We start from the raw sequence: 25,420 nt of genomic DNA, 5'->3' as shown, positions 1-25,420 counted from the left end.
ATTTCAAGTTTCCAATGGACTGTGATGAGGAGGCTAAAAAGGGATGTGAGACCAACAAATGAGAGAGAGGAGGCTGAGGGCAGAGAGAGGGCTGAGAGCCAGAGAGAGAAAACCTGAGAGATGCATGGAAAGCTCCCTTTGTTTAACGTAATGGAGTGGAAGAATGTGGGGCTCTAGGAGAACACAGAGCTGACGTGCAGCAGAGCTGCTCCAGTGTGGAAGCAGAAACGCCAAGCAACCGGCGTGCGAGAGCAGATGAAAGCTAAGTAAGGGAAGCAGAGAAAGAGTGGTGGTGGCATGACCACAGAATCAGAACTTGACGCAGTGGATGACAAGGGACTATTTGCATATCTTCTATTGAATAGAGCAAGTGAAGTGAGACCAGGAAGAAGAAGGAGAAGGGAATTACTAAACCCTTAAAAGAACTGAAGTAGTTGGTATAGTGGATGACAAGGGACTATTTGCATATGTTCTATTGAAAGGAGTAGGAGAAGTGAGAAACAGAAGACGGATTTGTTTTTGGACGACTGACGAGCACCATAGTTAGTAAGATAGGCTGGGATCACCCCATAGTTATAAGGAGAGCTAGGTCTCATTTTACATTAAATAAACTTCACAGTAAGAGCATGCTTTGACCGCGTCCCTTTCCTTCTGATCCTCCAAGATGTGTAGGTTCTGACAGGATTAGCTTACACATGGCTTGGGTGTGGTTCTGTACGAGTCATATGTCCTGCCATCCGTTAGGTGTTCACTTACAAGTCGCAACACACATGTGTAGTTTACCCAAAAGGATTTTCTGCCATTTCTACAATTGGCAGCAGAACACATCACAACATATTTTCATTCATAAAAGCAGCTGGATGTGTAGGAAATTGAATGATCACTGCTTACTCTGGCCAGCAATTAAAGCCATAATGGAGGAGTGGTTTATCCATGGAGAGCAATTCATGGGCGTTAGAATGTGGATAGAGATGATGTAGACTTGCTAGGGCCAATGAGTGAGGAGATTGAGTAGTTGGGTGGTATTCTGTTGCACGATTCACTCACCTTTCTGTAATGTGCAGTGCTGGCTTCGCAGTGCACTGGGTGGCTTTCTGGGGCCCACCATCAGTAGAGTCAGTACAGGTCCAATTAGCAGGATTAATGGTTGCACTCTGGCCAAGTCCATCGGATTAAGGATATTGAGTGAGGAAGTTGAGATCTGTGACTTGTTTCCAGTAATCATCTTTGCTTACTGGTAATAACAGTTCCATAGAATAAAATACAGATTGTTGCACTACACAATCTGGCTGATGGATTTAAAATTGCACCCAAATGTCTTAACTTTGTTCCACCTGATGTTACCTGTGTGGTTTTTGATTTTCTATGAAATTCTACACTGAATTCCAATATATTTGGAATATTGGAAATATATTTTCTGCCATAGACCCAGCATTTGTTTGGACTGCCTGGGCCCTTTTCGATACTTTAGAGCAATGCTGATTGTCTATCTCCTTTAACTTTGAATAGGGCTTTATGTGTTACTGCCCGGGACAGAGCTAAAATCCATTTTGGTTGCTGTGGAATCTCCAGCGGTATTCCCCTGGAGGATGAATCTTCAGCTTTTCATAAAGGGCTCCCATTTGGAAGAATGTTTACTTGCCGGGTACATGCTTTATGTCCCCCATACTAAGGAACCTATGCTCTGTAGTGTCTTCTACAGCAGGGGTCTTACACCTTAGGCTCTCCAGATGTTTTGGACTATGGCCCTCAGTACGGGTCCAGCGGTAACCCTGCCGGTGTTACCAGCGGGTTGCTGCCGGACCCGTAAACATTTACCGGCACCTGACTTCCCGGTGCCACCGGCTCATTACGAGTCTGGCGGCTGGAAAGTCAGGTGCCGATAAATTTGTTAATCTCCATTCCCATAGAGTCCAAGAGGAGAGAGCATTGACATGTTTAGTCAGCGTAAGGTTGGTGTCTAGTAGGACTCCTAGTGTTTTGGTTTGATGGAGTAGCGGGATAGGTGTGCCATCATGGTTATGGAGTTGGTCTTTGTGGAAGGCTTGGATTTTAGCTGGTGACCCCACTATGAGGATCTCAGTCTTTTTTGTCGTTTAGACAGAGGCTGTTATTGGCCATCCAAGTTTGAATGATGGCATAGATTTTATTGACTGTGATGGTGTCCTGCTCATGGTTACCTGTAATTTGGATAAGAATCTGCATATCATCGGCAAAATTTGTATAGATCACATTCATGGATTCTAGTGCTGCAAAGAGTAGCTTAGTGTAGGCATTATAGGGAGTAGGTGATAAGCAAGAGCTTTGTGGCACTCCTATCAGGACTGGGATAGGGTCAGCTGCTTCTTTACCAATGCTGACTCTAGAGGTACAGTTGGAGAGAAATGATTTCACCCAGTGTGTGGCTTTTTGGGAGAAGTTGAAATTGGAGAGCAGGGAATTGCATAGTTTGTCGTGGTCTACCAGATCGAACGCGGCAGATAGGTCTAATAGTAGAAGAATCCAAATGTGTTTTCTGTGTCTCTTATTGTATCCAATTGGATTATTAGATCTAAAAGAGCCATTTTGGTGCTGTGGTTTGGCCGAAAGCCTGATTGTCGAGCACCTAGGAGGTGGTTGTCCTCCCAATAATTTTGAATTTGGGAGTAGGCTATTTTATCAATTATTTTGAGCAAAAAGGGAACAGTCGTTATTGGGCCATAGTTTGTGCATATCGCTTGTTCTAGGGTTGGTTTTTTAAGCAATGGGGTGACCCAAGCTTCTTTGATGCTGGCCGGGACTTCAATAGAAGAAAAAGAGGCATTGACACATTTTTTGATTATTGGACCTAGTGTGGGGGCGCATAATTTGACGAGTTTGGAAGGGAAGCTATCTCCCTTGCAGGTAGGGGCTTTGAGTTTGGAAATGGTATCAAGGATTTGCTTTTGGTCGACCAGGGTGAATTTAAATTCTGCCAATTGGTTTCTGGGCTCAGTGCCCACCGCTGAGGTGAGTGGTTCTCTACTGCCCAGTAGAGTTGTTTTGCTATAATTTGTTTTGGTGTGTATCTATTTTGGATGCCTGTGCATTTTGTATGGGGGTACACCAAGCTTTGCTAATATTTGTGGGGGAGGAGGTGGGAATGGGATTTTCCAGTTATTTTAATATGGCAAATAGCTATTTGGCGTTTGATGCTGCATTATTTATGCGTGTATTAAGGGCATTAGCTTTCTGTTTTATTATTGTGGTTTTGTAGGTTTGGTCGGCTATGGCGAATGCCTTAGAGGAGTCATGAGTTCTGGTTTTTGTGTGGATGTGTTCCAGCGCTCTTTTGTTGCGCCTTAGCACTACTAGCTCATCATTGAACCAGAGGTTGGAGCGTTTAGCTGGCCTTGGACCTTTTATTTTGATAGGTGCTAGAGCGTGGATGGTAGTTGTGAGGCTGGTATGATAGATGTCAGAGCAAATGAAGGCCATATGACTTGTATGATGCCCCACTGTTGACTATGCTAGCTGGGGCTGATGGGAGCTGTAGTATAAAACATCTAGCAAAGCAAAGGTTGCACGCCCTTGTTCTGCAGGATTATAACTATCCTTGTTTCATAGTAATTGCTGGTGCTACTAAGGCAGAACTATCCTGAATAAATAGTTAAGGTGGGCCTGTGTTTGCCAGTGCAAACACTCACAGCAAGAAACCAGAACCATGCACATGAGAGACAAATAACTAGCACAGCTACTTTGGGAATCTACTAAACCAGGAACAAGTAGACATCTAAATTAGAATGAGAACATATTGAAATCACATGACCATGATGAAATATGTCATCCACTCTTCAAGGGATGAATGAATATTTAAACACATTTAAACATGTGCAATTTGGGTGCAATCATTTCTCTTTAAAAGACCCAATTTGAAAACACCAGGGCACATACCTGCATTTATGCCGATAAGGAATCTACCGACGATCAGGAATTCAAATATTCCAGTGGGATAGGCGATTCCCATTAAAACGGAGGCAAGCAGCGCTATGTAATTGTTCGCCAAAAGTGTTCCCTTTCTGTAATAAAAAGAATAAGGATGTATTTCGGCATGCACAGAGCAGATATTGTGTTTGCAGACGGTGGCACAGTTTGCAAATGTTGACTCTGCAACTGAAGGCTGAGTTACATTGAAATATTTCTAAACATTTGCTTTAAAACAAGCAATGTACATGCTCTGCATTGTCCACCTTCAATTCTCAATAGAAATGTCCCATTTTGATAGGTTACACTTTTCAAAGTCTCTGTGTTTTCCACGTGGTCACATAGAGTCATGCATCCCCACTTTGTCATTGATGCAAGTCAGACAAACGCTGTGTGTATTCTATTGGAAATCCCTATTTTATTTAGTGCGTTTAGGGATTTGTAAAGCACTGCATGCCACATGTCAACACCTTCAAAGCATTGAGGGAGGGGATTCCCAACAGGAGGCATCGAGGCAGCCAGGACTTGGAGTTCAGTGGTTGTTGAAACCATGGCTTGGCTGCAATCTAATGTTGAAGGTGGCTGGTGGAGAATTTACAAAGGATATAACACAGCCTTTGGGGCTGAAGTGAGTACACATTGGAAGCCAGTCTTTGGCTCGTGACCAGCAATGGTAATAGAAGATCAAGATGAAGAGGCAGCCAGAAGAGAGGAAGGAAAGCCTCAATAGCCCCCCTCCCCCAATGTCCCACCATGACCAGGCTCTCTGTATATCCAGTGGTGTAACTTTGCTGAAAAAGTTGGGGGGGGATATGACATCTGAGGAAAAGGTGCCCCAGCCAAATGAATGGAGACAAAATGGTGTGCCATGAAAGTTGGGGGGACAAACACCCCCGTCCCCTCATAAAATTACGACCATGTGTATATCCCCACTTGGATACAAGCCCTCCCATTTTCTTCTACCTTCTCTCTTTTAGCCTCCCTCCTCCTCTCTAGTTGCTTCAACAGCAATATGAAAAAGATACCACTCTTGGAATATCGTGAAGGTAATACTTTATTTGTATTACAGTAGTTCCTCACTGGCTCACAGCAACTCGTTCCGTTATGCACTCTAGAGCATTCTCACTGCCTGCATTCTGCATTCGAGGATCAGTTGACATGTCATGCAGGAATGCAACACAATGACATTGTGGTTTCCTCCTTTTCAATCACTCCTCTTTTCACTCTCACACTTCTGCCCCAACCTCCTCTTCCCTTTGTCGATGTTTGTCGCCCTCTACCTGCCGCTTGATTCCTTTTCTCCCAACCTCCTCCGTCCGGATTAGATTTTCTTTGCTTCCCACCGTCTCTCACTTCTGTCTTGCCATTTCCTCCCTCCTCCCTCTTCTCCACTGCTTCTCTTCCAACCCCCTCCTTTTTAGATGTTCTTTGCATCGTGCCCTCATCCGGACCTCTCTTTCCTTCACTTCCTTTCTCCACTCTTAATCTCTAACCTCTTTCTTACTTCTCCTCACCTCTCTTTATCTCTTGCAGCAGTTTTTGTCCACTCTCATCCTCCTCTCATATTTATTTCTCATAACCCTCTTCTTTCTGCTCCTACTCTACCGCTTTTCCTCCCTCCCTCCTCTCTCTCTGCTTCTCCTCCTTGCCCATTCCAAGTTGCTATCGCGTTCCTTCCATGAACACCCTCGCTCTGCATAGAACGCTGAATGCTTTTGTATCTGTACGCCCCTGCAGTGTTTGGATGAAGAGTGCAACCACGTAAGCATGGCGATTGGCTTGCCAAATGCAAATTGTTCCTCATAGCTGTTTGTCATAGGCCCAGGTGCCACGGCACAGATCCTCAGGCCAAACCCTAGTGAGAACCACTTGCCATTTTGTTGGTCAAATCCTTGATGTTACTATGGACCATATATACTCATTTGGATAGCCCCAGGATTTGGAAGGGAGGATAAAATGCATCTGCCACACTATTCAGGTCCAAGGGCCGGCTTCCAAAACCATGGGGGACGGAATTACCAATTGAGGTAGAATTTTTGAAGAGGGGAAGTCAGTTCCCATGGTAAGGATGCCTGTGCTATGTGGCTGTGCCGGCAGGGTCTATACATGAACACGGGTCTATGTGGTTGAATACCATCTTCATCTTAAAAGTGAAACTGATGCAAGACTTTGTTTTGTTGCATAAAGAAAAAAATGACCCCCACGAGGAAGCCCGTAATGTTTCAAATCAGCATTCATTTATCTGGAAAGTAGTTAAAGCAGATCATGCAGTAAGAACACATTGGTTAGGAGCTCTGAAAATACAGGCTTAAGAATTGTCCGCAATTTTTGGCTTGTCCCTAGAGTAATCCATAAACTTGTTAAAGAATGTTGCAGTATGGAAACCCAACAATGCAGTATAGCAGTCATAAAGCCTTATGTGCAAGATGACGATTTAGTGCATTTTTAGCACAGCTCACTGTTCCTGCCTCAGCGCGGTGTCACAGGAGCATAGAAGCCGACCGCACAAAAGAACGATTCATTCAAGGTTGCCGAGCGACTTCCTAGTTATGCTGCTGGCAAGAAGAGCAGTCTCGTGGTGAATCTACTGCATACAGTGCTCCGGGGATTGGTTTTGTAGAACTTTTTCCAGTTAATCCTGGTAGCTCCAGGTACAAGCAAAAAGAGCCGTCCCCTGGTTTCTGACATGCAGGAACGCCAATTCACCAAAATGCCAAAAGTAACCGAAGAGTTGCCACATGCCTAATGAGATCACAGGAGGTGCCTTTACATGACCCTGGAATGTAATATTACAGTATTGTGTCACTGATGTTAAAGACGCCTCAATAAGCTAATGAGTAATAAATAATAGCTATTATTATTTTAGATATTAACCATATTTTAACTAGCTTTTCGCATTGTTATGTCATAGGTGTGGTCATGCTATGCCAGACGTACAGCCAGCAGAACCAAAAAAGTTCAGGGGCACTGCCTTCATATACCAGTACAGCAACATTTGTCCAGTTACTGCTATCTTACGCAAGTTAGAACCTCACACACCAGGTATAGGACCTCATTACAACCCAGGCGGTGGACCATGGTGCTATAAGCACCATGGTCCATGCCGGAATCCGCCATGGTGAATGGCGGAACTACCGCCCCATTCCAAGGTTGGCGGGGCGGTAATTCCCCATTCACCATGGCCCCTTCCCCATTCCCATTTTTGGCCCATAAGGCTCAATGGGAATGGGGAAGGCGCTAATTACCGCACCGTAAATTACGGTGCCGTAATTAGCTCCTAGGTCCCTTTGCGGGATGGTTTTTTAACGCCTGCTAAAAGCAGGCATTAAAGTGCCAACCGCAAAGGGACCTCGTAATCAGGCGTTAAGGGTTTAACGGCGCCGACATCTTTTACGGCGCCGTTAACCCCTTAACACCTGGGTTGTAATGAGGCCCATAGTCTCATATGCAAAATACAGCCCCCTATTTCCAGGTACTACATCAAGTATAACCACCTACATGCAATTTCACATATGGCCAACTCCCAAGGAGAGGTCAAGGGTTTTCATTAGCAGGTTGCAAACGGGCTCGAAGGGACTGTCTTCTCTACCTCATTTAAAGACAGCAAGTCCCTCCCTAACCATTGCATCCCTTCTCCCCAGGTTAGTTTCTATCAACCTCTCCTGTCTAAGTTCTGCCTGTTCTGGAGGTGATGGCCTAAAGACAAATGCTCTATCTACGTAACCCCCCCAGGGACTTCGTAGGTGTGACCTACGCTGTTACCCCGGTTAGTTATAGGAATTAGGGTGTTGCCTTCTAGACATTCAAGCCACAGTCAATCTTCTCCTTGCATGCCCTGATGTTCCTCTCCATATGACCCTTTGTCGCTTTCCCTTTCCTCATCTTACTCTCTTCCCTAGTACTACAACTAGTGTCTCACCTCTCACCTAGTGTCTTACCTCTCCCTCCCTTAAACTTTATCTTCCCTTCCTCTACTGTTGCTCTCTCGACTATCTACCTACAACCCTCCACTCTTACTCCCTACTACTCCTTCTCTGCCACCTCAAAACTGCTACTACTCTCCTCTCCCCACACTACTACTAGTCTGCCCTCTCCACACTACTAAAGTCTCCCCTCTCTACACATGTACTGCTCTCCTGCCCACCTTCTCCTCAACCACCCTCCATTCACCCCTTCAGTCTCCCCTCGCTCAATGCCTGCTCTTTCACTGCCCCTCTCACTCACACAACTTTCAGGTAGAATCACAATACAGTACTTCTTTCTCTCACCAACCAATACCTCACTTTCTTTGCAAATCTCCTCTACTCTCATGTAGACTTTCCTTCCTCATGCTGGTCTCTTGGTTTGCCACCTCTTCTTCCTCGGACCTCACCTGAACAGCCCACACCTTCCTGCTTTCTGTTGCTCCTCATACACTTCCACTTCTCCCATTGCTCTTCTCCTTCTGGTTCCCTGGACGAATGTTGCCTGTTCTTCCCCACCCAAGAGGGGGTGCAGACAGTGCAGTTTTTAAAACAGGGCCTTAGCCCGCCCCTTTCTCTCTTGCAGGTCCACCTTCAGCCCACTATCGCCAGAGTTCCAGTTTTCTTCCACCAGTGGATTGTGACTACCAGGATAGCAGGGACTGGCTTTCATATGAATGTTGTGGGTATTCAATGTCTCTAATGCAAATTGGTTATGAGAACTGCATGGGTACAAGTGCTGCGCCGTGGGCGCACTGAGTGTCTTTGACTAGGTTTGGCAAAGCCAAAAGGTGATGGCTGGAAGGTTGTGAATCAATCATAACCACTGGCACAGCTCTGGCAACCCTTCATACCATTGTTGTTCAGCCTGCCAAGCCATTACAGAAGGGGAAAGACCATATGCAAATCAGGTTTGGTCCCACCCCAAAAGGGGCAGTCCAGCCCAAACTGCTACGTCGCATCCCTTTTGGATTACACCACAAGCATCCCCAGACATGTTTCAGCCTCATTGGGCATCATCAGTGAGGAGTAGCTTGGATCTCTAGGTGCAGCAGGTTCGTGACCCACGTCTAGACATACGAGCCCCATTCAAGGTGACTTTAGCTAAACAAAAAGGTGATGGCTGGAAGGTTTTGAATCAATCCTAATCATTGACACAGCTCTGGGCATCCCTCCAGGACATCATACACCCCCAGCAATCCATCAAAACCAGACTGCACAGACCTCACCAGGGTATCCCTGCAAACTCCAAATACATACTTCTCTGCAGTTGCTGGCTTTCCTACTGGGGGGCCCATAGGCAACACAACTAGTGTGCCCATCAGAGAAACACATGCTACAAAAGTATGCATTTGTCCATAGTAAACTTCAAGGTATCCAATCTGTTAACTTTACTTGGAATGCGCTACAGGAAGTGAAAGTTGCAGTTTACTCCTAGCTACGCAAATCACGAGCAGTGCGAATGTAGGACATCTTTGAGCATACCTTCTTTACTACTTATTGCTACTATTTCTGTTCTTCTGCATCCTCTTTCGTTTCTGGTGCATAGAACTTTATTGAAGAGTTGCAGAGTCCTACCTGTATAGCAAGTCTCTCCATGTGCAACATATGCACTGAAGCTTTTGCATTACTTGCAGTGGGAAAGTATATGCATAGGAAGCAACATATGCTTCTGTTTTCTGAACATACGTTTTGAGCCCCTCTCTTGCGTAGACACCGCCATTGTGCGGAACAGAGTTCATGGATAATGGTTGCAACTGGAGTATATGTGGACAACAATATATTAGATGCTATCTTATGTTTAGGGTGCACTTTCACTACTGGTGGGGCCTCATAGGGCTAGAAGCATTGCATTTACCAACAATACATTGCTGTAGCTAAGGTTTAAAGGCAAAAGAGGGACGTTTTCAGCTTTCCTTCTTAATTGATGAGAGGGGTATCTCTATTACCACAAAAATGATTATTTGAGAACATTGTTGGATACTCAGACCCAATATTCACAGAGCAGGTTTGAATGAAAAAAACTTGTTGAGATCTTTGATGTGTTGAGTGAATGTCATTAATATCAATGCAATAGCCCTTAATATCTGTAAGAATTAAGAACTAAAGATGTGGAAATGATTACCCTTTTTGTGTAACAGATTGTTGGTACCACCTTTCTGGAGTAGTAGTATTCAGATATGACAAACGTAATTCATATGACCGAAACAGAGATAGCACTCAGGCTGATGAGTATTGGTGACTCATAAGGCAGATAAATCATGAGTGGAATCCCTCCAAGATGAATGTTCTGAATCTGATGAATCTATGGCTGTTGTGACGAGTGCGAAGACATGGCAAACAGAAGAGTCACAGACGTTGGGTCTTTTTACAGAAACTACTTTAATAAGCAGGTGTAACCAAAGCAAAATGTTCAAATGGAAATGCTTTAGAAGTCCATCCCAGAGTGAATAACGCAAACTGAAGGTGTACTTCACCTATAAAGTAAAAGGTCCCCCAAAGTACTAAAACCCCTAAAGTAAACCTGCCTGCCACAACTAATCCTTTAACTTCAATTAAAGGTTTCCTGGATCGAAGGATCCTTGAAAGTGAGTTGTCAGAATAGCTAAATCAAATGGTGCAGTGAAGAATAGAAACTGAAAGCCCTTACCTTGGGTGAAAAGTATTGAGGGTAGAATATCTAATTTAAAGTGCTTCCCTAAATAACAAACATCCAACCATTCAAAAGCGTTTTTTTCTTACGGGTTCCTCAGATAGACAAACAATAGGGGCGCTTATGCGAAGCAATCAAACTGGGATCTGTAGTTGTCTTCTAGGTGCAGGAACTCTTAGGCGAGGGATCAGCTGGGTTCTGTGCTTTGGTTCTCTGTCCTTTGGATGATTCATCCTTCTTTCTCTCTGTGTGACTCCTCTTTCCTTCAGGAACCTATCTCCATTACCTTCCTTCTCTCTTTCTTCTTTACCCCTAACATCTTCAGGGGACCTGGACTGTCATCCCTTTCCTCTCCAGGGGATCAAGTGGGTCAGATTGTTTACCTTTCTGGCTGTAGGGGTACTCTCCTTTCCCCCCTTGCATTAGTCAGTTTCCCCAGTCTCTTCTCAGGCTTCTCAGGCAGGTCAGCTCTTCCATCCTTTTGGCTTATGTGGGTTGCAGGGTTACTCTCCTTCTCCCCCTTGGGTCAATCAGTTGCTTACAGGCTCTTCAGGCAGCTTCCAAGCAGGTAGTACAACAGGGTAGTCCAGCAACTCCTCCTTCAGGATACAGATCCTCTTTATTCAGCAACATCTGTAGAGAAGTACAAGAAACCTGTCATTGACAGAGACAAGTTCAGTAGGTAAAAAGAAACCTCCCGTCCTTTGACTTTCCCCCAGTTTCAGAAAGTGAGATGCTCACTTTGCTGAATCGGCTCAAACCTACATCTTGTAAGGGAGATGTGTGCCCCTAAAAGGTAGTTAAATCATGTGCCAGCCAACTGACCCATATGATCACAAAATTGGTGAATTTCTCCTCTAAGGAATGTTTACTGCCATTCTGTTTGAAGCAGACGTGGATATCCCCGTTATTAAAAAATCCCTCTCTTGACCCGGATGTTCCAGCAACTTTTAGGCCTATATCAAACTCCCCTTTTCTGCTAAAGATATTAATTAGACCAAGAGGCATATATAGAGGTTCAAGACTTCGTGGAGAAATTCCAATCTTAGGGCAGAGGCAGTCAGGCTTTCGAGAAAACACATTGCACAGAACTCGCTCTGACTGACGACAAGGCCAACATGCTGGATATTGTGGATAAAGGAGGCACTGCCCTCCTTATGTTGATTGATCTTTCTGAGGTGTTTGACCTGGTGGATCACGCCCTGCTGATCTCTAGACGTATGCACTCTGCCAGTTTCTCACCAACAGCTGCAAAATGGGTGGAATCCTTTGTATCTGAACGCACTGCAAGGGTCTTTGCAGACAACTGCAGGGCCAATGATTTTCAGGTGCACTGTGGACTGCCCCAGGGATCTTTTTTGTCCCAGGTTCTTTTTAACCTATTTATACTAATGCTATTTGAACTTCTGGATGCAAATGGGGTACTGTATACCAGCTAGGTTGATGATACTCAGGGGCCGATTCATGGAACAAACGTGCGCCGAAAATCTTCGCGCAAGCAGGCGTAAGCAGAAAAAAACAGGCGCACGCGTGCGATTCATGGAAGTCCCTGCGCGTGTTCACCTCGGGATGTGCATCAAACCCGTGCATGGCGCACAAGTCAATGCAACATCCCGAAAGGCGTGCGCGACGCGCACGGTGAAAGCGCACAACCTCGGCGCATACACCAGAAAGTGGGCGGGACACGGGGCGTAACGCGCGGAATGGGGAACAAAGCGTGAAAATAAGGGCGTAACTGGGGATGTACTGCAGGGAAGCAGACGGAACGCCCATACGCACTCAAACCACACGTATTCATGGAATAGAATAGGGCAAAGCCACGCACAGCCAAAGACACGCACAAGCTGAAACACGTCCGCCACACGAAGGCAGGCGGCAGAGTCCCAGCGCATCACAAAAGTGGCAACATACAGCAATTGGGCCTGTGCGAGCGGGGCACGTGTATTGCGGGGGTGCACGGGAAGCAACACACGCGATCAAGTGGGGTACGTGTATTTCGGGGGTGCGCGGGAAGTCACACACGCGATTGAGTGGGGTACGTGTACATCAGGGGTGCGGGGGAAGTTACACGCGATTGAGTGGGGTACGTGTATTTCGGGGGCGTGCGGGAAGTTACACACGCGATTGAGCGGGGTACGTGTATATCGGGGGCGCGCGGGAAGTTACACACGCGATTGAGCGGGGTACGTGTATTTCGGGGGCGCGCGGGAAGTTACACACGCGATTGAGCGGGGTACGTGTATTTCGGGGGCGCGCGGGAAGTTACACACGCGATTGAGCGGGATACGTGTATATCGGGGGCGCGCAGGAAGTTACACACGCGATTGAGCGGGGAACGTGTATTTCGGGGGTGCGCGGGAAGTTACACACGCGATTGAGCGGGGTACGTGTATTTCGGGGGTGCGCGGGAAGTTACACACGCGATTGAGCGGGGTACGTGTATTTCGGGGGTGCGCGGGAAGTTACACACGCGATTGAGCGGGGTACTTGTATTTCGGGGGTGCGCGGGAAGTTACACACGTGATTGAGCGGGGTACGTGTATTTCGGGGGTGCGCGGGAAGTTACACACGTGATTGAGCGGGGTACGTGTATTTCGGGGGTGCGTGGGAAGTTACACACGCGATCACATCAGGGTACGTGTATTTCAGGGGTGCGCGGGTAGTTACACACGCGATCTCATCAGGGTACGTGTATTTCGGGGGTTTGCGGGAAGTTACACACGCGATCTCATCAGGGTACGTGTATTTTGGGGTGCGGGGGAAGTATCCCACGCAACATCAGCAGGGTACGTGTATTCCAGGGGTGCGCGGGAAGGTCCACATGCAATTCCATCAGGGTATGTGTATTACAGGGGTGCGCGGGAAGTTCCACAAGCGATCTCATCAGGGTACGTGTATTACAGGGGTGTGCGGGGAGCAGCACACGTGAATTGCACGTGTGGGTCCTCCCAGGTGTTCCCTCTACACCCTCCACGGCCCCTGCAGGTGGCTCACACCACAGGGGCCTACCCTGCACATGTCCTGCAGGCACCCCATCCACCATGGCCATGCCCCCCAGCCAACCCACATGTCAACTTGCACTACTGCCCACCAACGCATGTCCCCCTGCACCCCCAGCCACCAGGGGCACCCTCCACCAGGCCCCCACCCATGTCTCCCACCACCCCCACCCCCCAGCACTGTGGGGCACCTGCCAGCAGGCCCCCACCCATGTCCAACCCATGTTCCCCACCACCCCCACCCCCAGCCACCAGGGGCAGCCTCCACCAGGCCCCCACCCATGTCTCCCACCACCCCCACCCCCCAGCCACCAGGGGCAGCCTCCACCAGCCCCCCACCCATGTCTCCCAGCACCCCACCGCCCAGCAGTGCAGGGGCACCCACCACCAGGCCCCCACCCATGTCTCCCAGCACCCCCACCCCCCAGCCACCAGGGACACCCACCACCAGGCCCCCACCCATGTCTCCCAGCACCCCCACCCCCCAGCAGTGCAGAGGCAGCCTCCACCAGGCCCCCACCCATGTCGCCCACCACACCCACCCCCCAGCAGTGCAGGGGCAGCCTCCACCAGGCCCCCACCCATGTCTCCCAGCACCCCCACCCCCCAGCCACCAGGGGCAGCCTCCACCAGGCCCCCTCCCATGTCTCCCACCTACCCCACCCTCCAGCAGTGCAGGGGCAGCCTCCACCAGGCCCCCACCCATGTCTCACACCACCCCCACCCCCCAGCCACCAGGGGCAGCCTCCACCAGGCCCCCACCCATGTCTCCCACCACCCCCACCCCCAGCCACAAGGGGCAGCCTCCACCAGGCCCCCACCCATGTCTCCCACCACCCCCATCCCCCAGCCCCCACGGGCAGCCTCCACCAGGCCCCCACCCATGTCTCCCACCACCCCGACCCCCCAGCCACCAGGGGCACCCACCCCCAGGCCCCCACCCATGTCTCCCAGCACCTCCACCCCCCAGCCACCAGGGGCAGCCTCCACCAGGCCCCCACCCATGTCTCCCAGCACCCCCACCCCCCAGCAGTGCAGGGCACCCACCACCAGGCCCCCACCCATGTCTCCCAGCACCCCCACCCCCCAGCAGTGCAGGGGCACCCACCACCAGGCCCCCACCCATGTCTCCCAGCACCCCCACCCCCCAGCAGTGCAGGGGCAACCTCCACCAGCCCCCCACCCATGTCTCCCACCACCCCCACCCCCCAGCCACCAGGGGCACCCACCACCGGGCACCCACCCATGTCTCCCAGCACCCCCACCCCCCAGCCACCAGGGGCAGCCTCCACCAGGCCCCCACCCATGTCTCCCAGCACCCCACCCCCCAGCCACCAGGGGCAGCCTCCACCAGGCCCCCACCCATGTCTCCCAGCACCCCAACCCCCAGGCACCAGGGGCAGCCTCAACCAGGCCCCCACCCATGTCTCCCAGCACCCCCACCTCCCAGCAGTGCAGGGGCACCCACCACCAGGCCCCCACCCATGTCTCCCAGCACCCCCACCCCCCAGCCACCAGGGGCACCCACCACCAGGCCCCCACCCATGTCTCCCAGCACCCCCACCCCCCAGCCACCAGGGGCAGCCTCCACCAGGCCCCCACCCATGTCTCCCAGCACCCCCACCCCCCAGCCACCAGGGGCACCCACCACCATGCCCCCACCCATGTCTCCCACCACCCCCACCCCCCGTCACTAGGGGCAGCCTCCACCAGGCACCCACCCATGTCTCCCACCACCCCCACCCCCCCAGCACTGTGGGGCACCCACCGCCAGGCCCCCACCCATGTGTCCCAGCACCCCCACCCCCCAGCAGTGCAGGGGCAGCCTCCACCAGGCCCCCACCCATGTCTCCCAGCACCCCCACCCCCCAGCCACCAGGGGCAGCCACCACCAGGCCCCCACCCATGTCTCCCAGCACCCCCAACCCCCAGCAGTGCAGGGGCAGCCTCCACCAGGCCCCCACCCATGTCTCACACCACCCCCACCTCCCAGCCACCAGGGACAGCCTCCACCAGGCCCCCACCCATGTCTCCCACCACCCCCACCCGCCAGCAGTGCAGGGGCAGCCTCCACCAGGCCCCCACCCATGTCTCCCACCACCCCCACCCCCCAGCCACCAGGGGCAGCCTCCGCCAGGCCCGCACCCATGTCTCCCACCACCCCCACCCCCCAGCCACCAGGGGCACCCACCACCAGGCCCCCACCCATGTCTCCCAGGACCCCCACCCCCCGGGCACCAGAGGCAGCCTCCACCAGGCCCCCACCCATGTCTCCCAGCACCCCCAACCCCCAGCAGTGCAGGGGCACCCACCACTAGGCCCCCACCCATGTCCAACTCATGTTCCCCACCACCCCCACCCCCCAGCCACCAGGGGCAGCCTCCACCAGGCCCCCACCCATGTCTCCCACCACCCCCACCCCCCAGCCACCAGGGGCAGCCTCCACCAGGCCCCACACATGTCCCCGAGCACCCCCACCCCCCAGCAGTGCAGGGGCAGCCTCCACCAGGCCCCCACCCATGTCTCCCACCACCCCCACCCCCCAGCACTGTGGGGCACCTGCCAGCATGCCCCCACCCATGTCTACCTCATGTTCCCCACCACCCCCACCCCCCAGCAGTGCAGGGGCAGGCTCCAGCAGGCCCCCACCCATGTCTCCCACCACCCCCACCCCCCAGCACTGTGGGCCACCTGCCAGCAGGCCCCCACCCATGTCCAACTCATGTTCCCCACCACCCCCACCCCCCAGCACTGTGGGGCACCTGCCAGCAGGCCCCCACCCATGTGCAACTCATGTTCCCCAGCCAACATGTCATCACAATCTAGATCCCTGGTCCCTATGGTCAGCCTCCAAATGCAAAACACCCACCCGAGTATTGCATCCACCCACTCATAATTTGCAATTACATCACAGAACACCAATTGCAAGTTCCGAAACAAACACATTTCCCTCACATACACCCAATGGGTGTCAGTGAATCTCAAAACACATATCATGAAATGCATGAAACCAATGAGATACCACACATTGAAGTTCACCAAAAAAAATATGTATTAAAGGAAACATAAATAGAATCAGAAATGAAGAAACAGAAATGTGAATGTACAAAAATTAAAGGAAGCATGTCCGTGAAAAAAAACTAAACCAAAAATAAAATTCCATAGTAATGTTGTCCAAAGTCAATGTCCACAAAACAAAATCCAATGGGAAATAAAAAAGAAAGCCATTGCTCCATGGTTAAAATGTGAAAAAATAAATACAATCCAACAGTGAACTATGTACATGGGAACAAGCCAGGGTCCATTATCCCGACAAAAGAAAGGAAACCTATCTAACTACACTAACTAATAAAATAAACTATATACAAAAATGTGGCCAATGTCCGAAAGGTCCAAATAAAATCAAAACAAAAATGAAACCTAACACTACCTACATAACTATGTACAAGGGCAGCGGGCTAGTTTCACGGCTCACTTGTGGATGTCCCGGGCCAGGGCATCATCGAACTCCTCCTCAATGTCCCGGAGGCGGTCCTCCTCCATGGCCCCGAGGGTCCTCAGGGCCGTCGAGGTGTTCACCTCCAAACCCCTGCGGATTGCCTCGAGGAACTCGGCCCGCCTCAGGGCCCTCCGCATGGAGTTCTCCGCCCTGACCATTGTGAGCCGTGCCTCTTCCGCCCGCTGCCGCTCCGCATCTATGGCGTAGCCCAACCGCTGCCACACAGAAGACACACTCTGTCCTGGGTCCTCCTGCCCTCCGGCCGATGCCTGCCCCTCCGATGTTGAAGGACCCGAGCCTTCATGGCTCCCACCACGTTGCTGCTGCTGCTGTGCCTCTGCCCGTGCACTGCCTCCTGCTGCCTGCACATCCTCCGCCGGCTGGGGTGCAGTCGTAGATGTGGCCACCCCTGCTGGACGTCCGACTCCCGACTGTGGCAGGGATGCCTCCTCCACCAGCCTGGCCGCACCGTCAGAGGCAGCTCCACAGGGCACCCAGGTGACTGATGGGTGGGAAGATGGCACGGAGGACGACTGGCGCGTAGGGGGTCCAGTTGAAGAGGGGGTCGTAGCAAGCCCCATCAGACGGAGGAATCCGGCCTGGGTGACCTGTCCCAGCAGGCTGACGTGGTCAACGAGCCATTCGAGATGACGTGCAGTCTCCTCATGAAAAGACTGCAGGTCACCTCGCATGGCCCGTTGACGCAACGCCACACCAGCCAGGACAGGCTCAACCCGGACCCGGATAGCCACGTCCGCAGGCAGAGGAAGGCCAGTTGACGTGAGCTCATCCCCTGCCTGAAAACGGGTCTGGACGTAGGCATCCCTGCTGGTGCAAGATTATGCAGGGACAGGATTGCACACAGGCACCTCCGCGGCGGCCTGTGCTGCCTCCTGTCCCTGGTCCTGCACTGCACCACTAGCACCAGTGGGATCCCCACCTCCAGACCCCGTCTCTGGTGCTTGCACGGCCTCCTCCTCCACCAAACCCACCACCAAACTGGATGACTCCGTGCCATCTTCCCCTGTTGGGCCCTGTGGGGTCCCAGCTGCCCCTTCTGCTGCCGAGGAGTCCAACTCCAACCTCCGCCTCTTGGACCTCCCCCTGGCAGCTGCGGCCTGGGACGCGGCACTGGACTTCTCACTCCCCGACGAGATCACAACATGGGAGGGGAGCCGGGCCTTGCATCTCCGGCTGGCGGTGGGATCCTCGCCGCTGTGCTCCACAGCAGCTTCTCAGCCCTCTTCATCAGTTGACGCTGCAGACAGGGAGAAACAAAACACAGGCATCAGGGCACTGTACAATGGACACATACACACATGACAGTTGTACATGAGTGGCATTGGCAAACCTCAGACATGTCATCACAATCCCCAACACACATGTCATTTCAACTCTCACACATGAGCCATACCACAGCCATATCGCAACTGCCAGCACCATCCATACACATACAACAGCATGAGCAGCCAAAGGTGAGCCAGACATCACATGCAACACAGGAAGTGCACCACACATGTACACACACCACCACACTTGCATGCATGTGTACACCTCTGCCAAGTGTCGCAGTGTTCAGAAGGGCATCCATGTCACATCTGCCAATCAGGCTTCCACATACCGCTGTCACATGCATCCATGTTGCATCACTGTTGCACCCTTGTCAAATACACACACATGCACATGTACACAGTGCTGATACATGCAGCCGAAAACAACATACATGCGTGACATCACGGACACGTCTACTTACATACACATTCATCCAAACATGTGTGCCCACACAACTTCATTTGGCATGCAACCTACACACACAAGCACCATCCATGTCTCACACATACCAGCCCTCGCATGTGTTAGCCCCACGGCCCTGTACACCCCCACCCATACTCGACCCCATACAAACAGATGTGCAACATGCACACTACTGAATAATCACCACACGCACTGCTCACAATCAGGATGCATGTACACTCACCGCTCGACTCCAGACAGGTCTGCCTCTCAAGGACCTGGACGTGGAGCGCTGGGGATATGCGTTCCAGGACCCTCATCTGTTCTTCCGACAAGTGGCCCCGGTGCCCCTTGGCATCCGCTGCCTTCAAGAGGCGCCAGGCCTTGTTCAGGGTCCTGGACCTGAAGTCCTCCCAGTGCTTCTTGACATGTTGTAAGTCGCGGACTGCCACCCCCTCCGCGTTGATGGCAGTCACGATGTCAGTCCAGATCCGAGTCCGTGCTTCCTTGTCGGCACGGGAACTTCCGAAGAGGGCATCATACTGCCCCAGGACTTGCTCCACCAGGACACCAACTTCGGTGGCACTGAAGCTGGTGCCCCTCTGCCTCTCTGGCCGGGGGTTGTCAGTGGTCTCAGATGGTGTTTGCCCCGACATGACAACCCCAGAGGCAGGAGTGGGTGGGCAACTGGGTCCTGGGGCTGGGCTGTGGGGCGATGGAATCCCAGTCGGGAGTCTTCGGTTCCAGCAGGGGTGGTCACAGCAACAGCACCCCTGCTAATGTGCAGGCAGCAAATGGCAGGGCACGTGGGCAGCAGGCAGTCAGGCAGCAGCAGATGGCAGTTGGGAGTGTGCTCGGGGCTCTGGGGGGCAGTAGTTCAGCCTTCTGGGCAGGAGCGTGGTCTTCCGTGTGCTTACGCGTGGCCAGCTTGATACGGAGTGATTTGGCACGTGAAAAATCTGCACGTCAGCGTGTAATTCGAGGAAAGGCCCTTAGCGCGTAAGCGCGTCTGCACGCATATGCATTTTCATTGGACAGAAGGCCCCTCAAGCGCAAGCGCCCCTGTGACGTGACGCGTACAGACGTGCATGGGCATTTCAGCGCGCGTGGAAAACTGCACGTCAGCGTGTAATACGAGGAAAGGCCCTTAGCGCGTATGCAGGCAGCACACATATGCGATTTCATTGGACCAAAGGCCCTTAGCGCGTGAGCGCGTCTGTGACGTGACGGGCGCGGGTGTTTCCCTCATTGCACGTGATGACAGAACACACGTGGATTTCCACCAATCGCGTGTGAAAGTTCCCGGCACCCCGGAGCACACGTACCCAGGCTAATCGCGTGTGGAACTTCCCGTGCACCCCGAAACACACGTACCCAGGCCAATCGCGTATACGCTCACTTCCTTCCGATCACACGCGATGACACTCGGACCTACAGTCTTACCACGTATCCGAATACTGGAAACCTGCGCACGGCAAAAGACGTGCACAGGCGTCAACGAGTCCGCCCACACGAAGGCAGGCGGAGGCGTCCCCGCGCACAGCATAAAAGTGCGCGCAAACAACAAACGCGTATATACATCTACGATGAATGCCCCATTTGTCGCTGAACTGATCGTGGGACACCGCAGGAGGAGGAGAATAGCCAGGGCACGCATTTTCGCACCACGGACAAGCCTTTTGGGATGCCTGACGACCAGGTCTACGGCAGGTATAGGTTTCCACCCCATATCATCCTAGACCTGGTCAGGGAGTGGGAAGATGACCTCACATCCCCCACCCTTTGCTCCCAAACATTGAGCCCCTTGGAGAAGCTGCTCAATGTCCTGCATTTTTTGGCCACTGGGTCATTTCAGCGGACCACTGCCATAGTGGGGGGGTCTCACAGGCCACGCAGTCACGCTGCCTACACCAGGTACTGGCAATCATGACAGCGCGCCCCTCAGTCTGCAGGCACATATACATGCCCAGAACACCCGCAGAAAGGCAGGCCGTTGTCCTGGATTTTTTCAGGGTGGCACACTTCCCCAAAGTGCTCGTGCCATAGATTGCACCCATGTGGTCCTACGTCCACCTAGGGCCATTGAGCACATCTACCGAAACCGCAAGCACTGGCATTCCATCAATGTACAGGTGGTATGTGATGCAAAGGGAATCATCACCTCTGTCTATGCAAACTACCCTGGCTCCACCCATGACAGTTTCATATACAGAATGTCCGCCCTGAGCCGGGCCCTGGAAGCTGGGCAGCATGGCGACACATGGCTCCTAGGTCAGTACAAATGCCCTTGCACATGCATGCAAGTCACACAAAGACAAATATCCAAACCCTAATGATCTCAACTATTATCACCTCCCCAGGGGACAGTGCCTACCCTCTGAGCAACCACATGATGACGCCAATCCGGAACCCCACCACACCACCCCAGGTAAGATACAACGCCGTCCATATTGCAACCAGGGGCATAGTGGAGCGCACATTCAGAGTGCTCAAGTCACGTTTCCGCTCCCTTGACCGCTCTGGTGGGCAACTACTCCATGCACCACCAGTAGTGTGCAGGATCATGGTGGCAGCATGTGTCCTGCACAATGTTGCAACACGGCAGGGCGTCCCGGTGGACATGGTGGTGCCCCCACATCCCCAACCACAGGCACAGGTGCTGCCCATGGGAGGGGACAGGGCATGTGGCGAGGAAGCCCGTACCCAGCTTGTGGCCACATTTTTCACCTAAACTCCCACCCCTGCGGAGTGCACACAGGCCTGGCACATACCAGATGACAATCGACGATGACAAAGAGACAGTCAACTGTCACAACCCTACCACCCTGAGATAGTTGCCATGGAAGTGCCACATCGTCTGCATCCCTAGCTACTTAAACACAAGCTATCCTGTGTGACCAAAAGGCACACATATGACATGATATGGGCCATACACAAGTATTTCAAGGCGCAATGAGGCAGGGAGGGGGGAACAAGGGAAGACAGACAACGGTACTACTAGGCCAGGTGTCATTGAGATCGTGCAAGTGCAGGGGTAGGGGGAAGGGAAAAGTGCAAGGGGAAGGGTGGGGGGGAGTCCAGTACAGGGGAAGTAGCCCCAAAAAATAATACATAGGTCGGCTGGTGGCAACTGCAAAGGTAAGTGCAGACAAGTGCAGGGAAGGGAGGGCTGTAGGGATAGAGAGACAGTACTGCAGTGCAGGGGTTGCCAGGGGGGCAGTGCAAGTGGAGAGTGGCTGGGCCAGGGACCAAGGTCGGTGAGAGTGGCCCAGTTGCAGCTCCTGTGCAGTTCCAGTGAAGAATTCTGCAAGGGAGAGGCAGAGAGTAAGCAGAAGCAAAGAGGAAGGTCTTGAGGTGCTTCCAGAACTGGAGATGGTTCCCCTCAAGTTCAAGTCAGGCAGGAAGTCTGTTCCAGGGGGAGAGCCCTGCTGCGGAGAGAAATCTACCCCCAGCTAGTTGCTCTGAGAAGCGGATGACCCGGACATGCAAGGTGTGCATCACACACACCTGCAAAACAGGCCATGGCCATCACTGTCATGTCACTCAAACCCTCCCAAACATCAACATGACATAGCAAGCAATACCCATACACCAACACAGTAACGATAAGCTACACATTGCCATGTCCTAAATGTACAGTGGCATCGGACAATGATGCCTGACCCGGAATCAGATGAAATGACAGACCAACAAAATCTCCCACCCAAAATAAGTCATTTCCAAATGCATTACAACAGTCGTAGACGTAACATAACAATGAATGCCTGTCTACATGCACATTATGCATTGCAAAATCAACACTGCAGCTCATGTGTGCAGTGTCCTACTCCTGCATCACACTGCTCAGCGCACAGCACAGTGAACAGCCATTGTGTGTGATGCACACCCTGAGCATCACATCTAAGTGACAGACCACATCAAACATCAAATTAGGCATGTACTGGATCCATAATCGGTCACAGAACATGTGCTGCCGGGACACAGTGGGCACCAGAAGGCAAACAGTGTACACGTGGATATGCAAGGGTGGGAGTACATGTAGTGCATCAGAGTGCAAGTGTGTGGTTCTGCAAGGACATGCACTCCACATATGCATGTGCACTCAAGTGACCATCAGTGTTCCCTACACATCACATGTGAACATCCACCATGTGTACACCCCAGCATGTCAAACCACAACTATCCCCTCGCACCTGAAAGGAAAACACAACACATGAACAGGCATTGATCAGCAGAACACAACATGTACATAGGATACCACCATTACTATGTCAGAGTTCCCATCACACTGCAGGGCAAGGCAACTATCAACAACAACCCCCCCTCCCTTACAAATGACCATGACCCACTGAACAACTGCACCTGGGTCATGGAGCCCCCAACCCTCAATTCCACCTGGCCACAGGATCACCTTTACCCTTCTTCACCATCTCCCACCTTGTGTGTAAAAAGATGCCTGAACCCTCAGAATCCACACTCATTTTCAAAATCACAAAATCCAAGGCATAAAAACGAACCCAAACACCCTCCAGTAGATGACTTGACATAGCAGTACCTCACAAAGGCCAAGTACTACCACAATGATGCAACAACCAAGGTAGCACAGCAAAACAATGTCACAACAGGATGTGAGACATGTGTGGTACATGACATAGGATGATGCACCATGAATGGATGTGTACTGTCACAGGTCCCCTGTACAGGCGCGGGAGTGTCACGAAACAACCACCCCCACCATGTCCCGGGTGCCTGCAAGGTCAAACTCACACAGGCCCCTGAGACCCTGGTGGGGAAGGATGTTCAGGGATACGCAGTCGGGACAGGTGTTGACACACTGGATGACTGGAATGAGTGGCAGGAGAGGGGAGGAGGAATGACACGTGAAACTAGGGAATGCACGAAAATGTACAACCTGCATGAACACATACACAATCCAAACAAACTTGGACATCATTGTCATGGCCTTCTGTAGTCCAGGCTCAGGAGTGGTATTAACCAACCACCCCCTCTAGGGTTTTGGCGCATGCAAGTTCGGGGCTTACACAGGCATCCGCAACCCCAGTGGGGAAAGAGGGTCAGGGAACGTTGCTTGGATAGGTACAGGAAGCAGGAACACCGGGTAGAGGGTACAGGTTTCAAAATTGCATAGGATCACAGGTGATTAGGGAGAAAAAACATACCAAATTGAACCATACATACATCCATGCATCAGTACACTCCCCAGCAAGCCTATGCAGAGCAGTTCGAAAGAAAAACAACAAGACACTTAGCTCTGGTTTTGAGTGCTGGCCTCCTGCCTGCGCACTCTCAGGTCCGGTTACAGGAGCACTGCAATGCTGCAAAGAGAGCCACAGTCAACAACCTGTACGTGCCAATTACACAAAAACACAACACCAAACATGCCCCATAGCAACAAACTACTCTACAAACAGACAATCTGTGGTCGATGCTTCGTACCCATATATAACATCACCCCTGTGACGGGTCATACACAGTCAATGCAGTAAATCAGCCGCTGGTGGGTGCGTGGCAAATGGAACATCAATGTGTCACAATTCACACAACATGCAATGTTCCCTGGGTAAGCAGACAGACCCATATAGCAAGCCATGACTACAGAGCAAGTTGCGTACCACCATGACCGAAACAAAGTTGGCAGTGCATTTATCATGAAGTATGTGGAAAAGACATGCACTGCACCTGAGTATGTCCCTTGCTGTATGTCCCTGTGAGCTGCCCCTTTCCATGTCTCGGAAGGCTACATGGTTGATACAAGTCCCTCAATGGACCTTGGTGTACCGGAGGGTATGTGCCACTGCCCCTGCATGTGTCCCAGACAACCCTACTATCAACAGCCATCAGTCCACAAACACATCTGAGCTGCATTGTGTGCTTCAACACCAATATTCGTCTAAGCTCACCCTCAGTGCTGTGACTAAGCCTGCATGGGCAACTCGCCTAGTGCAAGCTTTGCTGTGTCGTGGCCCCCCTGTGATGCTCACCTTGCCTGGAGTTCCTTGGAACATGTCAGCAGTTCTAGGATGTGGGTCTGCAATCACTGTGCCTCTGCTTGTGCACACATGTGCATGTGGGCACCAACAAACGGGTCCAGAATTCCGTCGCCCAATGGGCCATGTCTGCTGGCAAAGGTGCTCTGGAGGCTCATCCCCCTGCAGAAAGGGCATGAAACACATTATTAATGCTTCAAAGTCATCTGTGTGTGTCTCATCAGGCATCTCATTACTTGACCATGTCAGAGAGTCACATCACAAATCACACCATCAGTCCGTCTTTCACCTCCAAAGTGTGGAACACTATCTACAGCATGAATTGCAACAAGCACGTGTACAGGAAAGATATGAAACATACTACACAATGCATAGCAATCAATGTACACATTAATCATGACACACCCCATCTAGCAAAAGCTGAACAGTGGACAATGACACCTAAATCATCCCCACTAGGGGTGTCAACACAAGTCACACAGCACCAGACATGCCACAGATATGACAGTCCAAAGCCCTTGTGTAATATTCTGTAACACCGAACCATCCTTGCGAGCCCATGGATAAGGGAGGCAGGAGTGGCATATGTGAGTCAAGGACCCCAAGCAGCAAACACAGACACA

General features: G+C 51.6%; 1 protein-coding gene across 6 annotated transcripts in view; it reads right to left on the bottom strand.

The window, feature by feature from the left end:
• The window catches only part of LOC138492307 (solute carrier family 2, facilitated glucose transporter member 11-like), a 453,312-nt gene that overhangs the window by 115,450 nt on the left and 312,442 nt on the right, over positions 1-25,420 (bottom strand). For all 6 annotated transcript variants that reach the window (XM_069619352.1, XM_069619354.1, XM_069619356.1 and 3 more), the window contains one exon: positions 3,913-4,037. In XM_069619352.1, the coding sequence (XP_069475453.1) occupies positions 3,913-4,037 (125 nt within the window). The remainder of the gene's footprint in view (positions 1-3,912; positions 4,038-25,420) is intronic.

The sequence above is a fragment of the Ambystoma mexicanum genome, chromosome 10, assembly GCF_040938575.1.
Source record: "Ambystoma mexicanum isolate Mex_15411 chromosome 10, UKY_AmexF1_1, whole genome shotgun sequence".
Lineage (NCBI taxonomy): Eukaryota > Metazoa > Chordata > Amphibia > Caudata > Ambystomatidae > Ambystoma > Ambystoma mexicanum.
This window is presented reverse-complemented; position numbering and strand designations above follow the sequence as displayed.